Source organism: Gigantopelta aegis, chromosome 11, assembly GCF_016097555.1.
Source record: "Gigantopelta aegis isolate Gae_Host chromosome 11, Gae_host_genome, whole genome shotgun sequence".
NCBI classification, from domain to species: Eukaryota; Metazoa; Mollusca; class Gastropoda; order Neomphalida; family Peltospiridae; genus Gigantopelta; species Gigantopelta aegis.
In genome coordinates this window covers 15,628,687-15,651,575 of record NC_054709.1, presented here as the reverse complement: position 1 = coordinate 15,651,575, position 22,889 = coordinate 15,628,687, and the positions used below count along the sequence as shown (strand labels likewise).

The 22,889-nt window shown below is 36.4% G+C and overlaps 1 protein-coding gene across 1 annotated transcript in view; it reads left to right on the top strand.

The window, feature by feature from the left end:
• The first annotated feature begins 6,262 nt into the window (after positions 1 to 6,262).
• Positions 6,263 to 22,889, top strand: part of LOC121385518 (von Willebrand factor D and EGF domain-containing protein-like) — a 17,246-nt gene continuing 619 nt past the window's right edge. Inside the window, exons 1-9 of the mRNA XM_041516224.1 lie at positions 6,263 to 6,517; positions 8,414 to 8,613; positions 10,587 to 10,866; positions 12,031 to 12,183; positions 12,789 to 12,966; positions 14,131 to 14,321; positions 18,881 to 19,141; positions 20,925 to 21,039; positions 21,354 to 22,889. The exon at positions 21,354 to 22,889 is cut by the window's right edge and continues 619 nt beyond it. Of these exons, the coding sequence (XP_041372158.1) occupies positions 8,468 to 8,613; positions 10,587 to 10,866; positions 12,031 to 12,183; positions 12,789 to 12,966; positions 14,131 to 14,321; positions 18,881 to 19,141; positions 20,925 to 21,039; positions 21,354 to 21,433 (1,404 nt within the window). The 5' untranslated portion in view covers positions 6,263 to 6,517; positions 8,414 to 8,467 and the 3' untranslated portion in view covers positions 21,434 to 22,889. The remainder of the gene's footprint in view (positions 6,518 to 8,413; positions 8,614 to 10,586; positions 10,867 to 12,030; positions 12,184 to 12,788; positions 12,967 to 14,130; positions 14,322 to 18,880; positions 19,142 to 20,924; positions 21,040 to 21,353) is intronic.

Genomic DNA, 22,889 nt, shown 5'->3' with positions numbered 1-22,889 from the left:
CATCACGGAATTTGGGCTAATTACAAAGATTTTGGAAGTGTTATGGTATGTTGAAAATAGCAAACGTAAAATAATAAAAATACAAATCTCAGCATCACGTGATATGCTACTTTGGCCCAATCTTAATGACAGAACCTTTAACATTTTCAAAATGGTATCTCTGCCCCAGGCAGAGATAAAATGGAAGTCCGTTTGATATAATGATGCTTATATGTCACAGTTATATTGTCACAAGCTATTGCTTTAAGGCAGTCAGATTTTTACTCCAAATGATTGTGACAATAAGGGCCCAAGAAATGTTGAATATCCTGTTTTTGTATATTAAACAGTCTATTTTAGAATAAGCTAGATGATTCCCTTATTTTCTAGTCATCATATAAGGCAAGTATAACTATTTCTTGAAAATCACGATATCAACAAAGTCATCATATTTCACTTACATGACGAATTCACAATGTTATAGTCTTGCAAAAAATTACAATGTCTGCAGGTAGCGTTCCCTTATTTAGGTACAAATTTCATTGAAGCACAAGACAAGAACGTTCAAACATATTTTGTGAATTTTTTTTATTATGATTCACTAGTACTACAAATATGGAGTAAAAGGTAAACTGAAAATATTTATTTACAAATTACCCGTTATATGATATTTGAAAGGAATATAATTGTTGAAGTCAGAAGTAGCTTCTTACATGCACTTGGTGATATTATAAAATACTCGCGATAGAATACAGGTAACGTTATTGTGACCTGCGAAGAATCTGTAATACAAACTATTGTGTAGCTTTATTGTGTGTTACCATCACTAAAATAACTCACTTAGTCTATTTTTTAAATTAATAATACACTTCATATGCATACTACTATTGTAATGAAACTAATTCAGTTTTCTTGTCGGTCTTAATACAGGTTGAGACAACAGAAGACACATCGATGATAGAGGGCAAACAGTGCCACGCTGTTTCTGATCCTCATATGAAAACAATGAATGGCAGGTGTGTCACCTAATGATATTAATTGCTTCCACACACAAAACAACATCTAAACCGATGGAAATAGAACAACATTGTGTGGTGTTATTGGGCAAGCCAAATAAAGCATGGTGACCACCTATATATGCCGAATAACTGAAGACAAAAACCCGATGACATTATCAAGACTATTTGACAAACCTTTAAGTAGTACTAAACTACAAACCTTCTGGCTGGGTCAAAGTTCGAAGTGCACCCAATTTTTGATAGAGCAGTTAACACCACAAGTCCTGTTATTGGTGATAAATGTGTGTTGGATGTAAAAACAATTAGTTTTATCTGGGCCAAAAATGTATGCCATTTTATTTCATCTAGTACCACTGTGTTAAGTAGCCTTGTGCTTGAAACATGTATAGGGTACCATTAAAAAACCCACAGTACTCTAATTTTGTGCGGAACTAGGTTAGTCATAGACGCTACCCGTTATCTCTGAAATGAGCAGCATTGACCACCATTTTTGTTTCTGATTCACTTTAAGGGATGGTAATATTGATATCTGTGGCATTTATGTCGAATAATACGCTACAGGTAGGAGTTTTAGCCACATATGTTACTATAGTCGTCTGAGATTTGATTTAGTAGTATACACCTTTTAGCACAAAATTGTACATGTAATATGCAATATGATTCTTTATAAAAAAATACATATACTGTACTTTATTTTCTTACATCAGAAATTATTATGATAAAATATTATAATGTTAATTATATCAATTGTCGATATTTAGTATTCTTTTCGGTTGTTCAAAATATGCATGCTCAAAGTTGCAAGTGTCATATTTAACTATTGTACCAGTATTTGTGATAAAAATTAAAGTTTGTTTTATTTAACGACACCACTAGAGCACATTGATTAATTAATCATCGGCTGTTGGATGTTAAACATGTAGTAATTCTGACTCGTAGTCATCAGAGGAAACCTGCTACATTTCTGCGATGCAAGCAACTCAAGTGAGCACTCAACCGACTGAGCTAAAACCCGCCCCGTGTATTTATGATAAATAACTACAAATTAATCGATCTCGCATAAATTCTTTGCATAATTAACTTGAGAATTGTAAACTGTCGTCACTCGACGTAAACAGTGGTTTATTCAGGACACGAAATATCTTCATCGCGTATTCATTAAAATAACAGCTACTTCTTTGTCAATACAGCGATGTAATTCAAATTTATACTCTGACTTCAAGTGGTAATCTCTCGTCATCCTTTTTGTATTTATGCAGTATTATAAAAATTACAAAACAGAAGTAAATGAAATTATATGCATATAAGATTTTATTAGTTAGCATATGATATTTAATAAATATGTTGGTCATTGTGCACTGAGACTGTCCCTTTAATCTTTGTCAAGTTCTGAATAAAAATCAACGGCAACAACATGGAACAGTACTTCATGTGAATTGTCATATTTGCAGGTTATACGAACACCAGTATAAAGGTATTTTTACACTGTATACCAACTTGGACCTTCAAGCTGAGGTAAATATATTTCTTTTTTAATATATATATATTTTAATTTTCTTAATTTACATTTTACTCAAATCAAAATGAAAACGGCTTACTCTTGCAAGAATCTAAGATCATTTATACTCAAATAACTCGGGATGGGAATTCTGTAGCTTGTGCTACTGTTTTTCCATCAGACAAAATACTTTCCATAAGATTGCCTGACTCGGCATCAGTCTCTAGTGCTGAAGTTAAAGCCTTGGAAGATATAAAGGATTCTAGTGCATCCAAATTTATTGTTTTCTCAGACTTACTTTCGTGTCTCCAAGCTTTACGCAATAAGAAGCTGGACCATCCCTTAATTGGGATAGTGATAGAAAAGTGTGTCTTTTTATCCATTGCCAATAAAGACATTGTATTTTGTTGGGCGCCCAACCATGTTGCTACCAGGGGTAATGAAAAGACAGATTCAGCTGCCAAGTCTGCTTTGGATTTGCCTCATGCCAGGGTTGGTGTGCCTTATACCTATTTTAAACATAGTATCAACCAATTTATCTTTTCGACTTGACAATATTATTGAGACGGTGTGATTGTGAACAAGCTTCATGCTATCAAACCAGTCTTAGCAGAGTGGCAGTCCTCCTGTTGGCAGTGCAGGAAGGATGAAATAGTCTTGTCATACATCGATGATAGACGGCAAACATACTTGACAGTGGCGGATCCAGAAAATCCATGGGTGGGGGGGGGGGGGGGGGATATATTTTAATGTGCGTGCTGTATTGTTGTTACTTAATTATGTGTTTAGGCTGTACTTGTTGTCCTATGTACCTAATCGTAAACCAAACGTCAACTTCACCTGAAAGCAATTCAAAAGAAAGGGGAGGAATTACGTTAACCTGGCTAGCTACATTTGAAGGGCTTTTGCCCTTATAGTGCGATTTTTATTTTTAAAAAGCGCTAGGCTTCTCTGAAGAAAACAAAGTGTTTTATTGGTTATGCATATTTCACAAGCTTGCGTATTTTCGTTGTCTTTTATAGCCTACACCAGTTTCCACTGACTCTCTGCACTTCTGTTACGCCGTAATATAACTAAAAGAAACTAGTTTATTGATTAATTTATTGATTAACCCCTTAGATGCTAGGGATAATAACACAACTGTAGACATATTATATGGTGATTATATAACAATATACATCTATAGAGGATAATAAACGAGTTACCAGTTACTATCAAATTTATGTCTCGAGTGAAATAATTTTCACTTGTCACGAGCTTTAGTTGATAATAACTGGCACCGAGTTTGTTATTCTATTTATTACCCCAGCTATTTAAAAGCCTTTATTTTTTATATAGTCTACATCGTCTACACGTCAATGTAGGCCTATATAGAAATGATGTAAACTACTTTACTGTTCTGGGTTTGCTTTAACTTCGTATTTTATTCACTGTTCACAGATAATTTTCAAAATCCAAAGTTCTGTATATTCTGTAAAAAGCAAATCTATAATGAATTGCATTAAACTACAAGTTTATTACAAGTTTAACACTTGAAACCAGAAAGACGCAAACGCTTTAAACTACGTGACGTCATTGTGTGTGCTTTGCCAAATCGTGATGATGTCATATTTAGTACCGACAAGGTGATTGGTTTGTTGGCGTCAAATCGTCCAATAGAAGTGTACGTTAAACCAATATATGAGAAATTATGATTTTTATTTTCCCCGTTATGAGTGCCTGCTGGGGTAATAAATATATATATACATACATACATACATGTATAAAATCCACTCCTAGTTTTGTGTATCGTGCATAAAATCCGTTTCTAGTTTTTGTGTACCATGTAGGAATTAATTTGTTATAGTCGCTTATTAAATATTTATAAACCCTACCCTATGTGTAGTTACTAGATATAATATTAACTGTTGCCATGTAAATACAGAAACGGTCAGTATAATCTGAACATATATCTAACCCAGTAATGATTAGAACGCCCCCCCCCCCCCAAACAAAAAACAACATGTTTTACCTATTTATAGAATAAAATTGCTATATATAAACTGCGAGGCTGTGTAGGGTCCGCTAGTGTTCACCTATCCACTAGTGTAACAATGAACACTAGCGGTTGCAATGTTGACCGCTAGTGTAATAATTTAAAATGTTACAGTAACAGTCAACACAGTCGACTAATTTTACTACATCGACCGTTAGTGTAACAACGCCAACGATTAGAACAGCAATTAATTAATTCAAAATATTGTTGTATTGCTGAAATATTAATGTATGTTGAATTATTAAAATTAAATGTTATGTTTTTGAAGTTCATACGCTGATGAACATCAAAACCGTTTTACCCACATAACATCAACAATATACCATTCAATTCTTAAATAATACCTGTAAATTTCTGAAATGTACTTATTTACTCGGGTATATTTTAATATTATCTGAATCAAAAGAAAGTTTTGTTGCTGTTTATTCAGCAGCTAATAGGTGTCAAATATAGCGTATTTTTGCGACATTAGAAGAAACCATTGCCGCCATAATATAGTCTATTCGTTTTTTTAATAGTACCAAGGGTCTGTTACGTGTGTTTTCCCATAGATAGGACAGCGCATACCACTTGCCAGTTGCAGATATACAAAAGAATACGCGCATTTGTTAGAACTAAAATTCATATAGTATGTGAATAAATTAAAACAGTGTTACCATGCCATCTTTAAATGTCAAGGCTGTTATAGTCCGGTGCACTGTGTCTATATTATTACTTTCGTACAGAATTTTTGGGGATTTGCCTTATATGTTTGACACATAACAGCCTCTGGAAAAACAGTACGCTGGGGTGTCCTTTTCACAAATATTCTAATATTCTAATATCTTCTATCTTCAAGGACCATAATTCTGTCATGAAACTCAAACTGTGTCTGTAACTCCACATGATATATACAAACTTCCAGCTCAATATCTTGACGCATTGCAAAAAAAAGTCTAGGAAAAGGCTGACGGACAGACTGACAGATGTTGGAGACAAAACCTATAGTCCCCTCCGGTTAGGTTGGTATAGGACTACTAAACACCCTTGAAAAAGTAAAGTTTGTTTTATTTAATGACGCCACTAGAGCACATTCATTTTTATCTTATCATCGGCTATTGACTAAAACACCCTTAAATTCTCTCTTGTACAACAATAGGTTTTGATAATGAAATTTATTTTTTTATTATTTGTTGCAGTACGATATTGAATACGATGTGATGTTTCTTTCGCATTTCATTGATATAAATTGACTAAATCAAAATAATGTCCAACATCAAAACCAGTTATGTGAACACTAACGGTCGACATTGTACATAGTTAACCGTTAATGTTCACGTTGTTACACTAGCGGTCAACATTGCAACCGCTAGTGTTAACGTCAATTTTGTGAACACTAACGGTTGCATTGTCGACCGTTAATGTTCACGTTGTTACACTAGCGGTCAACATTGCAACCGCTAGTGTTCTATTGTTACACTAGTGGACAGGTGAACACTAGTGGACCCTACAAGGCTGTCTAGTTCCGTCCAATGTGAAATAAACCGCGATCCATAAAAATTGCTATAACAAGTGAGGAAAACAACTGTGCACAGAATATGTTACGCTGAAATACGTTACGCAAAAAGAAACTACACCCCCCCCCCCCGTTATTATTTGTTGTGCAGAAAAAACGTTTTTGATATGGAAATACGGTTTTGTCGTTAACATCTACAAATATTTTTAAAGCGAATGCCGAAAAACATTTGTTTTTAATCGTAAGTGACATTAATTAGACTTTGTGTCGTTCAGACTTGTTAAGAATTACAATACTATTTTTAGGTTCAAGTGGAAACAGCTCCTTGTTACAATAATCGTGCATACTGTGTATGTGGCCTCGCCATCAGAGCTGGCCGAGCTGTGTTCGCTATTGAACAATGCCATGGGAGGAAAAGAATAGATTTCCTGTTATGCGATGATTATGATGATGTTTTGGATGTCAGGAGAAGAGACTCAACACACTACGAGGTAAAACAAGTAAATAATTAGAGGCGACTCCAAGATTCTCAAGGAGGGGGGGGGGGAGATAAAATTCTAAAAAGGGAAATTTGAGTGTCGAAGGCAAATGAGACGCGTTTTGAGCGCAAGTTGATGTATATTGTAGATCATGATTAAAAAAAACCCACCACAAAAAGTCATTAAAAAGGGCACTTCAGACGGACGTGTTGGGTGGGTATGGTGGGGGTGGGGTGGGTATGGTGGGGCTTGTGAGGATATGTATTTATACATTTTTTTCCGTTAGCAGGTCAGGTCAAGTCATAGGGTTTTACGTGCACATTCAGAACAAGCTGTTGTAGCGCACGCCCGTCGTGGGCACAAGAGCCGGCCTAGGCCGGCTCCTCCGTCCATGACAGGAAAGGTGGGGGGGGGGGGGGGAAGGGGAGAGGAGGGACCGCCTGCACTGGCAGGTGCAAGGGAGCACCAGTAGCCCGATCGAATCCGGTAGCAGGCGGGTGGGGGTGGTGGTGGCGCAATGGAATTAGCAGCAAGGGATCATTTATATACACCTTCCCACACATGGACAGCACATACCATGCACTTAGATAAACTATTCGTAGGACACTGGTTGGTACAGGAAAATCCAATGTGTCTGCCTAGGAGATTCGATCTTATCCAAAGCATTAAAACCGTAAATTAAAAAAAATATATGTTAAGTATAAAGCCAAAATAAAAATATGTTGAGTAGACTTTGATATTAATAATCTAAAAAAATTTAGCAATCGCTACATGATTTAGATCAACCAACGTAATGTAAACGGTAACAGTGAGGTGGGTCAGGTCCGGACCAGGCGCGGCAGCGTTTAATTTTTGGTGGCAATGTAAACGCAGTATTAATATTTAATCATTGTTAGTGCTATCTTATTTTGTATGTACCTTTATTTTTCGGTGGTTTCAGTGGAAACATATTTTTTTTAAAGTTCAGTTTTAATTCCAAATACGTACCTCTCACATGTTAATTACCGTGTCTATTTGTGACACTTATCCGTGGTACAATGTTCATCTGTTTCTGTAGCTACACTTATAATTGAATAAAAAAGAAAGAAAGAAAGAAATGCTTTATTTATTATGCCTATGGGCAGGGTGAACCCTGAGTGTCAATTAATTCAGAATTGTGTAGAGGGCAGAACAATTTAAATCTTCCTTTCTCAGAATAATGTACCTGTGTCGTTCTGTTTATATAGTGAAAATAAATACTAGCATACTTGTAAAATTACACCCAACCACCCCAACTGAATGAACACTTTTAAGGAAAGAAAGAAAGAAATGTTTTATTTAACGACGCACTCAACACATTTTATTTACGGTTATATGGCGTCAGACATATGGTTAAGGACCACGCAGATTTTGAGAGGAAACCCGCTGTCGCCACTTCATGGGCTACTCTTTCCAATTAGCAGCAAAGGATCTTTAATTTGCGCTTCCCACAGGCAGGATGGCACAAACCATGGCCTTTGTTGAACCAGTTATGGATCACTGGTCAGTGCAAGTGGTTTACACCTACCCATTGAGCCTTGCGGTGCCCTCACTCAGGGTTTGGAGTCGGTATCTGGATTAAAAATCCCATGCCTCGACTGGGATCCGAACCCAGTACCTACCAGACTGTAGACCGATGGCCTAACCACGACGCCACCGAGGCCGGTCTGAATTTAAAAAGAGAGAGAGAGAGAGAGAGAGAGAGAGAGAGAGAGAGAGAGAGAGAGAGAGAGAGAGAGAGAGAGAGAGAGAGAGAGAGAGAGAAAAAGACAGAAAAGCAAAAACAAAAACAAAAATAAAAAAGACCAAAAGAAATCCTGCTGGTTTTAATATTTCAAGAAAGGAAACTAGTTTTAATATATAATTATTGTATCTTAACTATTTTTGTAGATTCTATTTCCATCTGGCACAGTTGTAAAAGCCGCTATAACAGATGCCCAATTTATGAATGTTTACGTTGTTCCTTCTATCAACGATGTTGGTAAGAGCAGAGGACTCTGTGGCAAACTTTCCAACACAGACACAGATGACTTTGTGAAGAGAGATGAAAGACAGTCTCGTCCAGGTCATGAATTCTCGGAATCATGGAGGTATGACTTTTATACTGTTACAGATCTAGGTCAATAAGCTGTTTTATAGATCAAGGACAACAAATATTAAAAGTTACAAGTACCTCTGTGTTGTATTGTTAAATTGAACATTTTGCAATAATAATAATAATAATAATAATAATAATATGAATCAATGACAAAACTAGTTGAAGAATGTGGTATTTTCTCTCGAGTTATATGTATTCATTTTGTTTACAAAAATATGTGCTTCAGGTATATTTGATGTCTGAAACAAAAACAGCTGTTTTACCAATTAAGGATTAGGATTTGCATGTATGTATAGAGGATTCGTCACGAGTGTTTGTTTTTTTATTATTGAAAATATCAACCAAATCTATTTTAATCGGTATTTTGTCGAGGCGCTGTGGAGATAAATACCGATTAACTAGACGAGGTTGATAATTTACGTACTACACAACATGAGTAGTGAACTCTATTTATTGTATAACACTTCTAAATTAACATTTTCATTCGATATTTAGTAAATTACAGTACTGTAGTTGCCTCCATCAGTAATATGTCATCATAATTAGCACAAATTACTTTAACGTCACACAATTTAACTAAATCTTATGACAATGTTACGCTCAGGTATACAAGTTACCTGACGTCATATATGATTTACAAATGACGTCACATCGTATATGAAACATTACACAAGGCTGCCACAGAGTATGATTCTTAACGTTAAGTAAATGCTAGATCATAGATTTAACAAAGTGTTGTTATGACGTAAAATTAAAAACCGTTTCTGTAAAACATAAAAGAAGGTATAATAAATACAGAACTTCACATACGTTCTTTTCGCTTCCTATTTATTGCACTCTTTTATTTTGCGAAATAATATACAATTCGACCGCTACGCGGTCTTGTGGTATATATTTTTGCGCAAAATAATCTCATGCAATAAATAGGAAGCGAAAACAACGTATGTGAAGTTCTGTATATTTATTATTACCTAGAGACCGTGTAAATTTGCATACACCTTTAAATTTGCATACCATTATTAACCCTGTTAACACACTAAATTATCACATGCGTTTATGACAGGGATATCATGGGTAAGTTATAGGGTGAATGTATATATTCAATCTAATTAAAATTAGCTCCACTATTACATGTGGAACTAACAGTAGCCCGTTGGATGAGATCCAGTTGACCTTTCATTCGACCAATCAAAACCTTACTTGCAAAATCATGCCAGTGATTTGAAAAGAATTTGAAAACATTCGGCATTATGCCGAGGGTATACGAAATGATTCGGGTGTATTACGAAGTATACCGAAAACTAATTTCAATATAAAATTTTATATAAAATTTGTTTCAAGACGAAAAAAAAAAACAACGTGATGGTATAGCCATAAAATCTGTTGATACTAGTATACAATCCAGAGTTTATCACTGCACTTTCCCCACTGTTTTTTTCAATGTTGAAATAGACCAAAAAGTTCGTCTATTGCATAAATAGTCTCGCCCGATATTTTTAGAATTTGTATTCTCCCAAATGACGCTATAAAAGACGAAGTGTAATTGGTCGATATTTAAATTGTTATTTATAGATGAAATGTCACCCGGACATGGGAGTTCACGCAATTCTGTTAGATCTACTGGTCTCACCAGTAGAGCTAATTTTAATCAGATTGGTATATATTTAATGTAACAATAGTGTATATGAAAATAATCATATTCTCCATATATGGTTAAAGAACGGCAAAGATAGGCATGTATACTCATTGGTAACCAGTATAATTCTTGTCTGTTATCGTTTTAGCCCCTCCCCCTCTCCCCCTCCCCCTCTCTTAGACTATAACTATGTCAGAATTACCAAATGTTTGACATCCAAATAGCCGATGATTAATAAATCAGTGTCAGCTTTCAATATATATTACTTTAAATACAATTCGTGGGACACACTAATTAAATAATTAATACTAAATATATTTCTATTGTAGAGTTACAAAAAACAGCCTCTTTGACAGCAACACATATAATGACTTGAAGCCTTGGGATGTATTAACGAACTATTGCAGCTGTCCAAAATGTGATAATCCTCCGTGTAATACAGTGCAATGTGGACCAATGCAGGAGGTAAAATCCTGCCAAAAAAATAGACCAAGTGACAACACAAAAGTTATACCCAAAAGGAGTAGATGTAGCATCCATGCCAGGAGAAAGCGCTCTGTGGTTGAACATTCACGAGACACACGCCAAATGATGTCGATACATAAACGGGTATGTGCATATATATATATATATATATATATATATATATATATATATATATATATATATATATATATATATATATATATATATATGATATTTTAATCTTACCGAAAATATTCATATTTTATGTGTGATAAAAGGTTATTAATGTGTTATTACGATATTAATAGGGAGAAAACAATTGCACACTAAATTCACTAAGCTGTAAGATGTTTTCCATCTTCGCAAGTCAGGGTACCATTATAATGTTCAGTACTAATACTTTGTGACATGTCACGTTCACAAAATTGCAATATCAAAACGTTTTAATAACTTCGATTCTTAAGTTACAAAATATCAGCTTTTTTATATTCTCTTCCTTAGTATATTGCTGCTTCAATTCCACAAAAAGAGAAATTATTACTGCAGTATGATATTTTAAAATTGTTCCATCCGCAACATTTTGTTGTAAATGAGACATTTTAAAACCATTTTAAAATATATTGTTTTATTTGTGTAACTGCCTTAATACCATTACCAGGTTTTAGATAAGCAAATGTAGTTGGTGTAGCTATTAACACCTTTAGTGACAGAAAGAACTTTTGAGGTACGCTATCATCAGTGAAAAGTGATAGCACTTTTCTGTCCCTTACCGCAATGTAGCCCGAGTACTCTGACTGTAAGAGAGCTAGATGGACATTTGGAAGGTTATACGCTGTAACGAAAGCGTATATCCGCAATGGTGATATAAACATCTGTATGAGCCATATGAAATAATATTTATATGATCGTTTTTACTGAATGCAGCACCAATAGTATGCCTTATATGTTTTCTGCCATAAATACTAATGAAAATATCAAGGGTTCAAGTCTGAATGTCCCATCTGTAACAAAACAATACCATGGAATCGCCCATTTCTCAAATTAACTGTTTGGCGTATTCGTTAAAAGTCTTAAATATACGTCAATAATTTCTTAATTATCAGTTAAGACTTTAATTCATATGTTAAAACAAGTTTATGACTATAGTTTGGTCGTGGTAATAATATATGTAGCAAGATGGTTTACTACACTAGTAACAAATGGCAGTAACAATTTCCACTGTCCGTGCCATACGGTGATGGTAGTATTTATACTATAAGAGACAATATTTACAGTATTTTGTTTTTAATATTATGTAATATTTGGTAGGCTGCACAAGACTGGTTAAACGGCTGGACCAAGGAAAATGCAACAGTGTTCTGTCAAAAACATTTTGACGTGTCACCTTCTACACAGGCGTGTCGAGATATTCCGACTGTAAATGTGACGAAAAACATAGACGACTGTGTATTTGACATTTGGGTGAGTTTGTTTTTGGTCCGAATGTGTTCTGCAATTACTAAATACAAAATGTGTCTTTGGTTTATTAAACAGGTGAGTAGCCAATATGCTAAGTGCAAGGTGCACAATATTTCATCTCAAGTTAAATTGCATAGGCAGAAGGAATTTGTCTTAAAACATTTCAGTTTTTGCCCTGAAAAAGTCTAATGCCTTTCTTGTGGGAAACGACAACAAACCTTTCCCCTGCAGAATTAACGTCTGGCATGCTGGTCATTAATAAATGTGTAATGGAATATCCTCTCATGAAAGACCCCCATGAAAGACACCCCCCCCCCCCCCCCCCCCGACGAAAAAAATCTTTAATATGTTTGTTGTTTCTTGTTACTTCCAACGGAGTGTTTATGTCCTAGCTCTATCACAGATATGTTACACCAGCATACGGATATTACATTTTGTGGTTATTGATGACTATTGCATTTTGACAGGTTAAATGTTCATAGCGTTTTTTTATTTATATAGCACAATCGAGTAACTTAACAAAGTACATAACATTTGCTAATTGTTAAACTGGCAACATTTCCATAAAATGTTAAAACATTGCTTATAATAATTGTGTACGTTTAAAGGCATCGGGCGGCACAGATTTCTTTGACGCTGCGTTAGACAACATCCAGACGACTTGTATGCAGGAAGTGGTGATGAACAGTACGTTCCACCAGGAGGCAGGGGGAGAATCGGTGATAGACAAAGTCTTCAAGGTCGCGTGTCCAAACGGCTGCCATATGAAAGGAGACTGTGTCAATGGTTTGTTTCAAAATATTACGTATTTTGGTCTTCAATATGCAGTCCTTGCCGTTTAAAGGGATCCATTACTCTCGGTTCCTATCACTCTCCTAAGACTAGTTCAAGTAGAGTAGATGTTAGCTTTCCGTTAGCATGTGCATTTATATAGTTTCAATATGGCAATATCTTAAATGGCTCCCCATAATTTTAATCACTCCCCTCAAGTTGTTTTACGTTGAGGTCTGACTACTAATGGAAAATATAATGCATGTCACGGACATCTAGCTCGTACACTGAAATGCACATATAAAGTACGTTTGTTTTCTTTAACGACACCACAAGAGCACGTTGGTTTAGTAACCATCAACTATTGGATGTCAAACTCTGACATTTAGCCTAAGAGGAATCCTTCTGCATTTTTGCATTAGCTGCAAGCAGGGTTTCTGCCAGAAGATACGATGAGTACTATTACGTACCCTAAAATATCTTGGAAATTAATGGATACATATTTTTAATTTTAAGATATACTATAGTAAGAGAACTGATGCTTAAAATGTGTCAAAGTATATGAATGCAGCGTCTAATTTCAAAAAATGTCAGACCCGTAACCACTTAGTTCGGGTAATTAGGATCTGTTTTGTTTTTATTACGTACTCTAAAATTATTTTCTGGCAGAAAGCCTGGCAAGGGGTCTGTTATATGCACTTACCACAGACAAGACAGCACAGGGCTTTGGTATACCAGTGGTGAATGGGCACTGGTTGGGACTGGAAGAAACCCAATCAGAGAATAAGTCCACTGACGGCATTCGATCCCGCGATCCATGCACCTCAGAGGAGCATTCTACTGAATGCGCTAGATCTCGCCCCGAAATGCACTTATAATCAGATGTAATGACTGTTAAAATGCACGAGAAAGTAAGAGTAAAAATACTAGAAAACTGTAGCTGAATCGAAAGTCATTCTTGCCGATTAGTAGTGAAATATGTTTTAATCTACTGATTTTATCACAAACAGGATAGCACACACCATGGCATTTTAGATGAGTGGAACGGAAAATTAAGTATGGTTTTAACTCCAATGTAATTTTAGTCAATATTAGTTCTGTTAGGATACATTAATGATGGCCAGGCTGTAGAACTACGACATTATTTATTATCACATGATAGTATGTTTAATTTAACAGGTAAATGTAGATGTCATGCAAATTACTCGGGCTCGGACTGTTCCATTGACAACAATTCTCCTCCAGCATTAACGGAGGTTGATTTCGAAGGACTATGTGACGTACACGACGACTCATGCAGAGCGGTATCTGTGTTTGGAGGCAGGTTCGTCGACAGTCCCAGGACCAAGTGCAGGTTCAAACACGTTAATGTAAGTAAAACAGTACACATTTGAAATATTCATCACCTGTAGTAAATGACTTGGGCAACACCTGGTGCTTTCGTCTACAGTCTCAGTTTAAATATTCATCATCTGTAGTAATTAACTTAGGGTAACAGCTGGTTCGTTCATCGACAGTCCCAGTTTGAAATATTCATCATCTGTAGTAAATGACTTGGGCAACACCTGGTGCTTTCGTCAACAGTCTCAGTTTAAATATTCATCATCTGTAGTAATTAACTTAGGGTAACAGCTGGTGCGTTCATCGGCAGTTCTACTTTGAAATATCCATCAGCTGTAGTAAATGATTTAGGGTAACAGCAGGTACGTTCTTCGACAGTCCCAGGTTGAAATATGCATCATCTGTAGTAAATGACTTAGGGTAACAGCTGGTGCGTTCGTCGACAGTCCCAGTTTGAAATATGCATCATCTGTAGTAATGACTTAGGGTAACAGCTGGTGCGTTCGTCGACAGTCCCAGTTTGAAATATGCATCATCTGTAGTAATGACTTAGGGTAACAGCTGGTACGTTCGTCGGCAGTCCCAGTTTAAATATTCATCATCTGTAGTAATTGACTTATTATAACAGCTGGTGTGTTCGTCGGCAGTCCCAGTTTGAAATATGCATCAGCTGTAGTAAATGACTTAGGGTAACAGCTGGTACGTTCGTCGGCAGTCCCAGTTTAAATATTCATCATCTGTAGTAATTGACGTATTGTAACAGCTGGTGTGTTCGTCGGCAGTCCCAGTTTGAAATATGCATCAGCTGTAGTAAATGACTTAGGGTAACAGCTGGTACGTTCGTCGGCAGTCCCAGTTTAAATATTCATCATCTGTAGTAATTGACGTATTGTAACAGCTGGTGTGTTCGTCGGCAGTCCCAGTTTGAAATATGCATCAGCTGTAGTAAATGACTTAGGGTAACAGCTGGTACGTTCGTCGACAGTCCCAGTTTGAAATATGCATCAGCTGTAGTAATTGACTTATTATAACAGCTGGTGTGTTCGTCGGCAGTCCCAGTTTGAAATATGCATCAGCTGTAGTAAATGACTTAGGGTAACAGCTGGTACGTTCGTCGGCAGTCCCAGTTTAAATATTCATCATCTGTAGTAATTGACTTATTGTAACAGCTGGTGTGTTATTCGGCAGTTCTAGTTTGAAATATGCATCATCTGTAGTAAATGACTTATTATAACAGTTGGTGTGTTTGTCGACAGTCCCAGTTTGAAATATTCATCAGCTTTAGTAAATGACTTAGGGTAACAGCTGGTGTGTTCGTCGACAGTCCCAGTTTAAATATTTATCATCTGTAGTAATTGACTTATTGTAACAGCTGGTGTGTTCGTCGGCAGTCCCAGTTTAAATATTTATCATCTGTAGTAAATTACTTAGGCTAACAACTGGCACATTCGTCGACAGTCCCAGTTTAAATATTTATCATCTGTAGTAAATGACTTAGGCTAACAGCTAGCACATTCGTCGACAGTCCCAGTTTAAATATTTATCATCTGTAGTAGATGACTTAGGGTAACAGCTGGTACGTTCGTCGACAGTCCCAGTTTAAATATTCATCATCTGTAGTAAATGACTTAGGGTAACAGCTGGTGCGTTCATCGACAGTCCCAGTTTAAATATTCATCATCTGTAGTAAATGACTTAGGGTAACAGCTGGTGCGTTCATCGACAGTCCCAGTTTAAATATTCATCATCTGTAGTAAATGACTTAGGGTAACAGCTGGTGCGTTCGTCGACAGTCCCAGTTTAAATATTCATCACCTGTAGTAGATGACTTAGGGTAACAGCTGGTGCGTTCATCGACAGTCCCAGTTTAAATATTCATCACCTGTAGTAAATGACTTAGGGTAACAGCTGGTGCGTTCATCGACAGTCCCAGTTTAAATATTCATCACCTGTAGTAGATGACTTAGGGTAACAGCTGGTGCGTTCATCGACAGTCCCAGTTTAAATATTCATCATCTGTAGTAAATGACTTAGGGTAACAGCTGGTGCGTTCATCGACAGTCCCAGTTTAAATATTCATCACCTGTAGTAGATGACTTAGGGTAACAGCTGGTGCGTTCATCGACAGTCCCAGTTTAAATATTCATCATCTGTAGTATATGACTTAGGGTAACAGCTGGTACGTTCGTCGACAGTCTCAGCTTGAAATATTCATCACCTGTAGTAATTAACGTACAGTAACAGCTGGGATGTTCCATTGATTGGGAACACATTTGATGTTTGTGACAGCGTAGTGAATCATACCACATGACAGTTTGTGCCTAAGTGTTTGTTACATAGGTGGGACATCATGATAACATTGTGAAAGCGTGTCTTTCATTCAAACCTCAATGTTCACAAAAGGTGTGTATATATTGGGAGAAATACATACCATAGAGTCGTTGTTTTGTTGTATGTTTGTTGTGCTTTGATTTGGTTCTTACTCATATTAAGTTAAAGGGAATTCGACGTCGAAACAAAGTTACTTTTTCCGCCAAAGATGATTGACAATAAAATCACCAGTAATACACGCAGATAATATCAAATTAAAAAAGGGGTAATAGAAGCATTTATTACTCCAGTAGGCACTCATAACTGGGAAAATAAAAATGAGAAATTATCATGCATTGGTCTAACGAACAATACTATTGGATGATTTGACGCTTACAAACCAATGTCCTTGTCGGTACTAAATATGACGTTGTCATGATTTGGCAAACACACACAATGACGTCTTGTAGTTTAAAGTGTTTGTTTTTACGGCTGTCTGTTTTTGGGGTTAAATTTATAACAAAATGTCATTTTAATGCAATTCATTATAGATTTTGCACGAGAATAAAGAGAACTTTTGTTTTTGAAAATGATCTATGAACGTGATTAAATTACAAAGTTATAGCAATACTCAGAACAGTGCGTAAAGTGGTTTGTATTGTTTCCATACATGTACGTCCATGTGTGTCGAAAGTAAAGGCTTTTAGAGAAAAAAATAGCTCAGGTAATAAATAGAATAACAAACGCGGTACCAGTTATTATCAAATTTATGTCCCTCGTAAAATAATTTTCATTTGTCACTCGCTAAAGCTCATGACAATTGAAAATTACATGTATTTCACTCGGAACATAAATTTGATAATGACTGGTAACTCGTTTATTATCCTCTATATAATTATCCATGGGGCTATGGCATATTTGGCATAATAATGAATTTGACAGTGGAAAATGAATGTGGTAATCAAAAGGCATACTAACCCGATGTTTAAATACGACTAATGATAAATTTCCCTTAAAATATATAGGCCTAACTAGTCGAGATTGTCGCAAATCATGTTGATACTGCTGTTATTATGGGGATGCCTGTCACGTGATTCAAAATATAATACACCACACGTCTGTGCTCCAAATTGACGTAATTTTTTTCTGGTTTATAGAAGATCGCCATAATTGAGTTTTCTTTTTTCTTTTTACAAAATATCAATAATAAGTAGGATATAGTGATTACTCAGATGGTTGTTTAAAAGAATAGTTCGTTTAGGGACAAATCAAATGTATATATTTTCAGATAATATTTTGTTGTGCCATTAATTGGGTCAACGGTCTGTGACTGTATGTCTTTATCAATTGCTGCAACGCCTTAATTGGCCATGTGTGAAAATCGATTGTTGGTTTTAAGAACTTTTGAAACTTAAAAAGTACATAGATACATGTATTCACACCTATGATAGGTGAAAGTTATCCTTAATACTTAACTCGTTGCGGATTAATCACCACCTTTTCCTTTGATAACGGTCGGCCGCTAATTGTGGAAGTTCGCTTCATTTGTCCTACTCCTGACGACCATTTCATATAAGGGTCTCCTGTTGTGCCGTCAGGAACACAACCTGTAAAAGCAAATGTATGAAGGTTAACTAATTTGCAGAGACAAAACAAAACAAAAACAACCCCTGAATATTTCCAGCGCTAGGCCTAGAAATAATGACTAAATTACACAAACTTTAATCATTGTTCTGGTTTTAAAATTATTTGCATTAAAGAGAGGACGAGACTTATTTTCGTGCTTATGTCCCGTTAAGGTTCTAGCACGCTGTCCTGGGCTCACATCTCAGCTATCTGGGTATTCTATCCAGGACAGTGAGTTGGTTGTTTGTTGGTTAGTGGTTAGTCAGAAAGTAGAGGGTGTAGTAATGTGGTCTTAGGAATCATACACAAAATATACAAGGTACTGGCTCCAACCCAAAGCGAGTTCTTAAGGGCTCAATGGGTAGGCGTAAGGCCACTACACCCTCTTCTCTCTCATGAACCACTAACCAACTAACCCACTGTCCTGGACAGACAGCACTGATAGCTGAGGTGTGTGCCCAGGACAGCGTGATTGAACCTTAATTGGATATAAGCACGAAAATAAGTTGAAATAAATAAATGGACAACTCCGATGTGCGTGTTGTAACTGTAAAATCTGCTTACTGTTGTTGTTTCAGGAGAATGGAAATATTCTGGACAACTCCGATGTGCGTGTTGTAATTGTAAAATCTGCTTACTGTTGTTGTTTCAGGAGAATGGAAATATTCTGGACTCCGATGTGCGTGTTCTTACTGCACAATTTGAAAGTCTGTTCGAAGTTGCCTGCCCCATACCAGTGCACAGATCGAAGCGGTCGGCGCTGGGAGCTACGGCTGAAGACAGACCTCGTGCTTACTACGTGTCCGTGTCCAACAACGGCGTCACGTACAGCCAGGAGAAAATCGTCGTCATCTACGACTCCACTTGTCAGACGTGTACACTATCCGGCACTTCTGTCAAATGCGTCACTGCGGTAAGTACTAGTTGTACTTTTCTTTTACTTAGTTATTATTTAGAACCAAGCCCAGTGGTAAAGCGTTCGCCTGTTGCACGGTCGATCCAGGATCGATGCCCGTCGGTGGGCCTATTGGGCTATTTCTCGTTCCAGCCAGTGCACTATGTCTGGTATATCAAAGGCTGTGGTACGTGTTATCCTGTCTGCGAGATGATGCTTATAAAAGATCCCTTGTAATCAAGCAATGTAGTGGGTTTTCTCCTCTTAAACGACATGCCAGAATTACCAAATGTGTGACATCCAATAGCCGATGCTACAGGCTGGTAGGTACTGGGTTCGGATCCCAGTCGAAGCATGGGATTTTTAATTCAGATACCGACTCCAAACCCTGAGTGAGTGCTCCGCAAGGCTCAATGGGTAGGTGTAAACCACTTGCACCGACCAGTGATCCATAACTGGTTCAACAAAGGCCATGGTTTGTGCTGTCCTGCCTGTGGGAAGCGCAAATAAAAGATCCCTTGCTGCTAATCGGAAAGAGTAGCCCATGTAGTGGCGACAGCGAGTTTCCTCTCAAAATCTGTGTGATCCTTGACCATATGTCTGACGCCATATAACCGTAAATAAAATATGTTCAGTGCGTCGTTAAATAAAACATTTCTTTCTTTCTTTCCAATAGCCGATGATTAATAAATCAATGTGCTCTAGTGGTGTCGTTAAACAAAAACAAACTTTCATATTTAGAACGATAATGATACAGAAATGAGAGTTCTGCGAAGAGGGAGACTGGTAACTTGACTCCTATGACCTACATATTGGCATGGTATGTGACGTCATGAGGTTATCCAGGGTTACGTCTACGATACATTTAGAAGCCAATTGTCCGTAGTCGTGTTTATATAGCCTGGCCATTTCTTTTGTGTAAAATATTGATTATTTTCAGCACTTTTATTTATAACAAATATGTATGTACGTGTGTGTGAGTGTTTATGTGTGTGTACAGGTGTGTATGTGTGTGTTGTATATGTGTGTGGTGTGTGTGTCTATGCGTTTGGTGTGTCTGTGTGCATGTGCGTGTGTGTATGCCTGTGTTTATGTGTGTGTATGTTTGTGTGTGTATGTATGCCTGTGTGTTTGTGTGTGTGTGCGCGTGTGCGTGTATGTATGCCTGTGTGTTTGTGTGTGTGAGAGAGGTGTGTGTGTGTGTATGTATGTATGCCTGTGTGTTTGTGTGTGTGTATTCATGTGTTTGTGTGTGTGCGTGTGTGTATGTACATGTATGCCTGTGTGTGTGTATTGCTGTTTGCGTGTGTGTATGTACATGTATGCCTGTTTGTGTGCGTGTATTCCTGTGTTTGTGTGTGTGCGTGTGTGTGTATGTACATGTATGCATGTGTGTGTGTGTGTGTGTGTGTGTCTGTGTGTGTGTGTGTCTGTGTGTGTGTGTGTGTGTCTGTGTGTGTGTGTCTGTGTGTGTGTGTGTATGTGTGTGTGTGTGTATGTGTATGTGTGTGTGTGTGTGTCGGAGGTTGTAAGATTTACACATATAAACTGCAATTGTATTGACTATAAAGTATCACCAAGTCAGAACCGTGTGGGACGTCTATAGTTTTTAGCTTGTGAAACTATTGTCATGCCACACGGTTCTGACTTGCAAACCAAAAACCCAACAAAAACCAATCATAATTTAAATAATAATAATTTAAATAATAATAATAATTTACATAATAATAATAATAAATAATAATAATAACAGCAACATAACATCAGCAATAAATGAGTGCTTTGATTATTGTCTTTGTAGGAGAATTATTGCACGCTGGGTACTAAATGCATCCCGAAGGGTGGCAGGTATCCATACGAGGGTTGTCTGGTGTGTGACATTAACGGAAAGATGAAAACCTGGCAGGACGATCAAGGTAAGTTTCCAGTAATATGAGATCACAGATATTTTATTTTATTTTATTTTATACACTATAGTAAAATACTCCATGCTAGTATAGAACGTATACTGTTAATGATATCCGCTAGTAATGACAACACACATTATTGGAATTAGTTGTTGACAGGTCTGTGGGAAGTAGAGGGGTGAGGATGGATTGGTCTGTTCCTTCTCCCCTTATTTCAGACCGAAAACCTTTACTTTGTTTCTTCTACTATGTATAAAAAATCCCTAAAATGTGCTCTAGTGGTGTCATTAAATAAAACAAACTTTATTTTCTTCTATTTTTAGCCTGCAGAAGCTGTATGAACGCCCCAGTGATGTGGATTCTTGTTGTGTTTCCAGCGTTCATCATGTTCAACATTTTTTGAAATGTAGTGCCTTTTTTATTCAGACTTTTTAAATGAACATTGGCAATGGATTGAAGTGTGCAAAAAATCTGACAGTATTGCAATATACGTCTACAGTACTGAATTACTAATTTAAAAATAAAGTCGTCGTGATTGGTTTAATTGTGATTTCTATTTTACACAATAATTTAATATTACTGTACCACTGCTATTAAAAATTAAATTAATCATTTATAGGTAAATTGAAATGTATATATTATGATTTTTCGAAATCTTTGTTTTACATCTGTACGTATATACTGTTGCTTTTTTAAATTAGATGTGCATCTGTGTGTTTTGATAATATATATATATTGGAGGAAAAAAGTTCGCATGCACCAAATAATAGCACATAGAATATAATTTACTTGAAGTCTGGTCATAAAATGTTTAGTAGATGAATGTGTAATCACTCCCTTTGATATTCCAGCGGTGTCCTTTCAATTGCACGAGCTATTCATGATTTGTGATCACAAGTTGCATTACTAGCATACATGATCCCATGCTCCTGTTTGACATATTTTTTCTTATCATTGGACTCTAAAACTATTGTACACACACACACACACACACACACACACACACACACACACACACAGCTGCCCACCTTTAATTTCCACCCAACGAGAACCCTGCCTAATATTTTAATTTAAACACTGTACTAACAGAATGATGGCATAATAAACATAAAATAATAAATATACTAATAAAATAAAGTAAATAATATAAATTAAATTAAATTAAAATAATTAAAGAAATATAAAATAAATAATATGTTTGTTTTTTTAGATAAATAAAAACATGATTTGCTGGTTTAAAGACAAATACTAAAAATGTTCAACCCACTACCCCAACCCCACTTATTTTGGCTTGATTTATTTTAATTAAACTGATGCTGAAAATGTAAGCACCTTAAAAAATCCTGGTGAAGCCCCTGCCCCTTAAACTGCTAAACTTAGTTGCAATTATATTTACATGTATGCTCCTTCCCATTAAACTGATAAGCTTACATGTAGTAGCAAATACATTTGCATGTATGCTCCTCCCCCTTAAACTGCTAAGCTTAGTAGTAATTATATGTACATGTATGTTCATCCCCCTTAAACTGCTAAGCTTAGTAGTAATTATATGTACATGTATGCTCATCCCCCTTAAACTGCTAAGCTTAGTAGCAATTATATTTATATGTATGCTCATCCCCGTAAACTGCTAAGCTTAGTAGCAATTATGTGTACATGTATGCTCATCCCCCTTAAACTGCTAAGCTTAGTAGCAATTATGTGTACATGTATGCTCATCCCCCTTAAACTGCTAAGCTTAGTAGCAATTATATGTACATGTATGTTCATCCCCCTTAAACTGCTAAGCTTAGTAGCAATTATATGTACATGTATGTTCATCCCCCTTAAACTGCTAAGCTTAGTAGTAATTATATTTA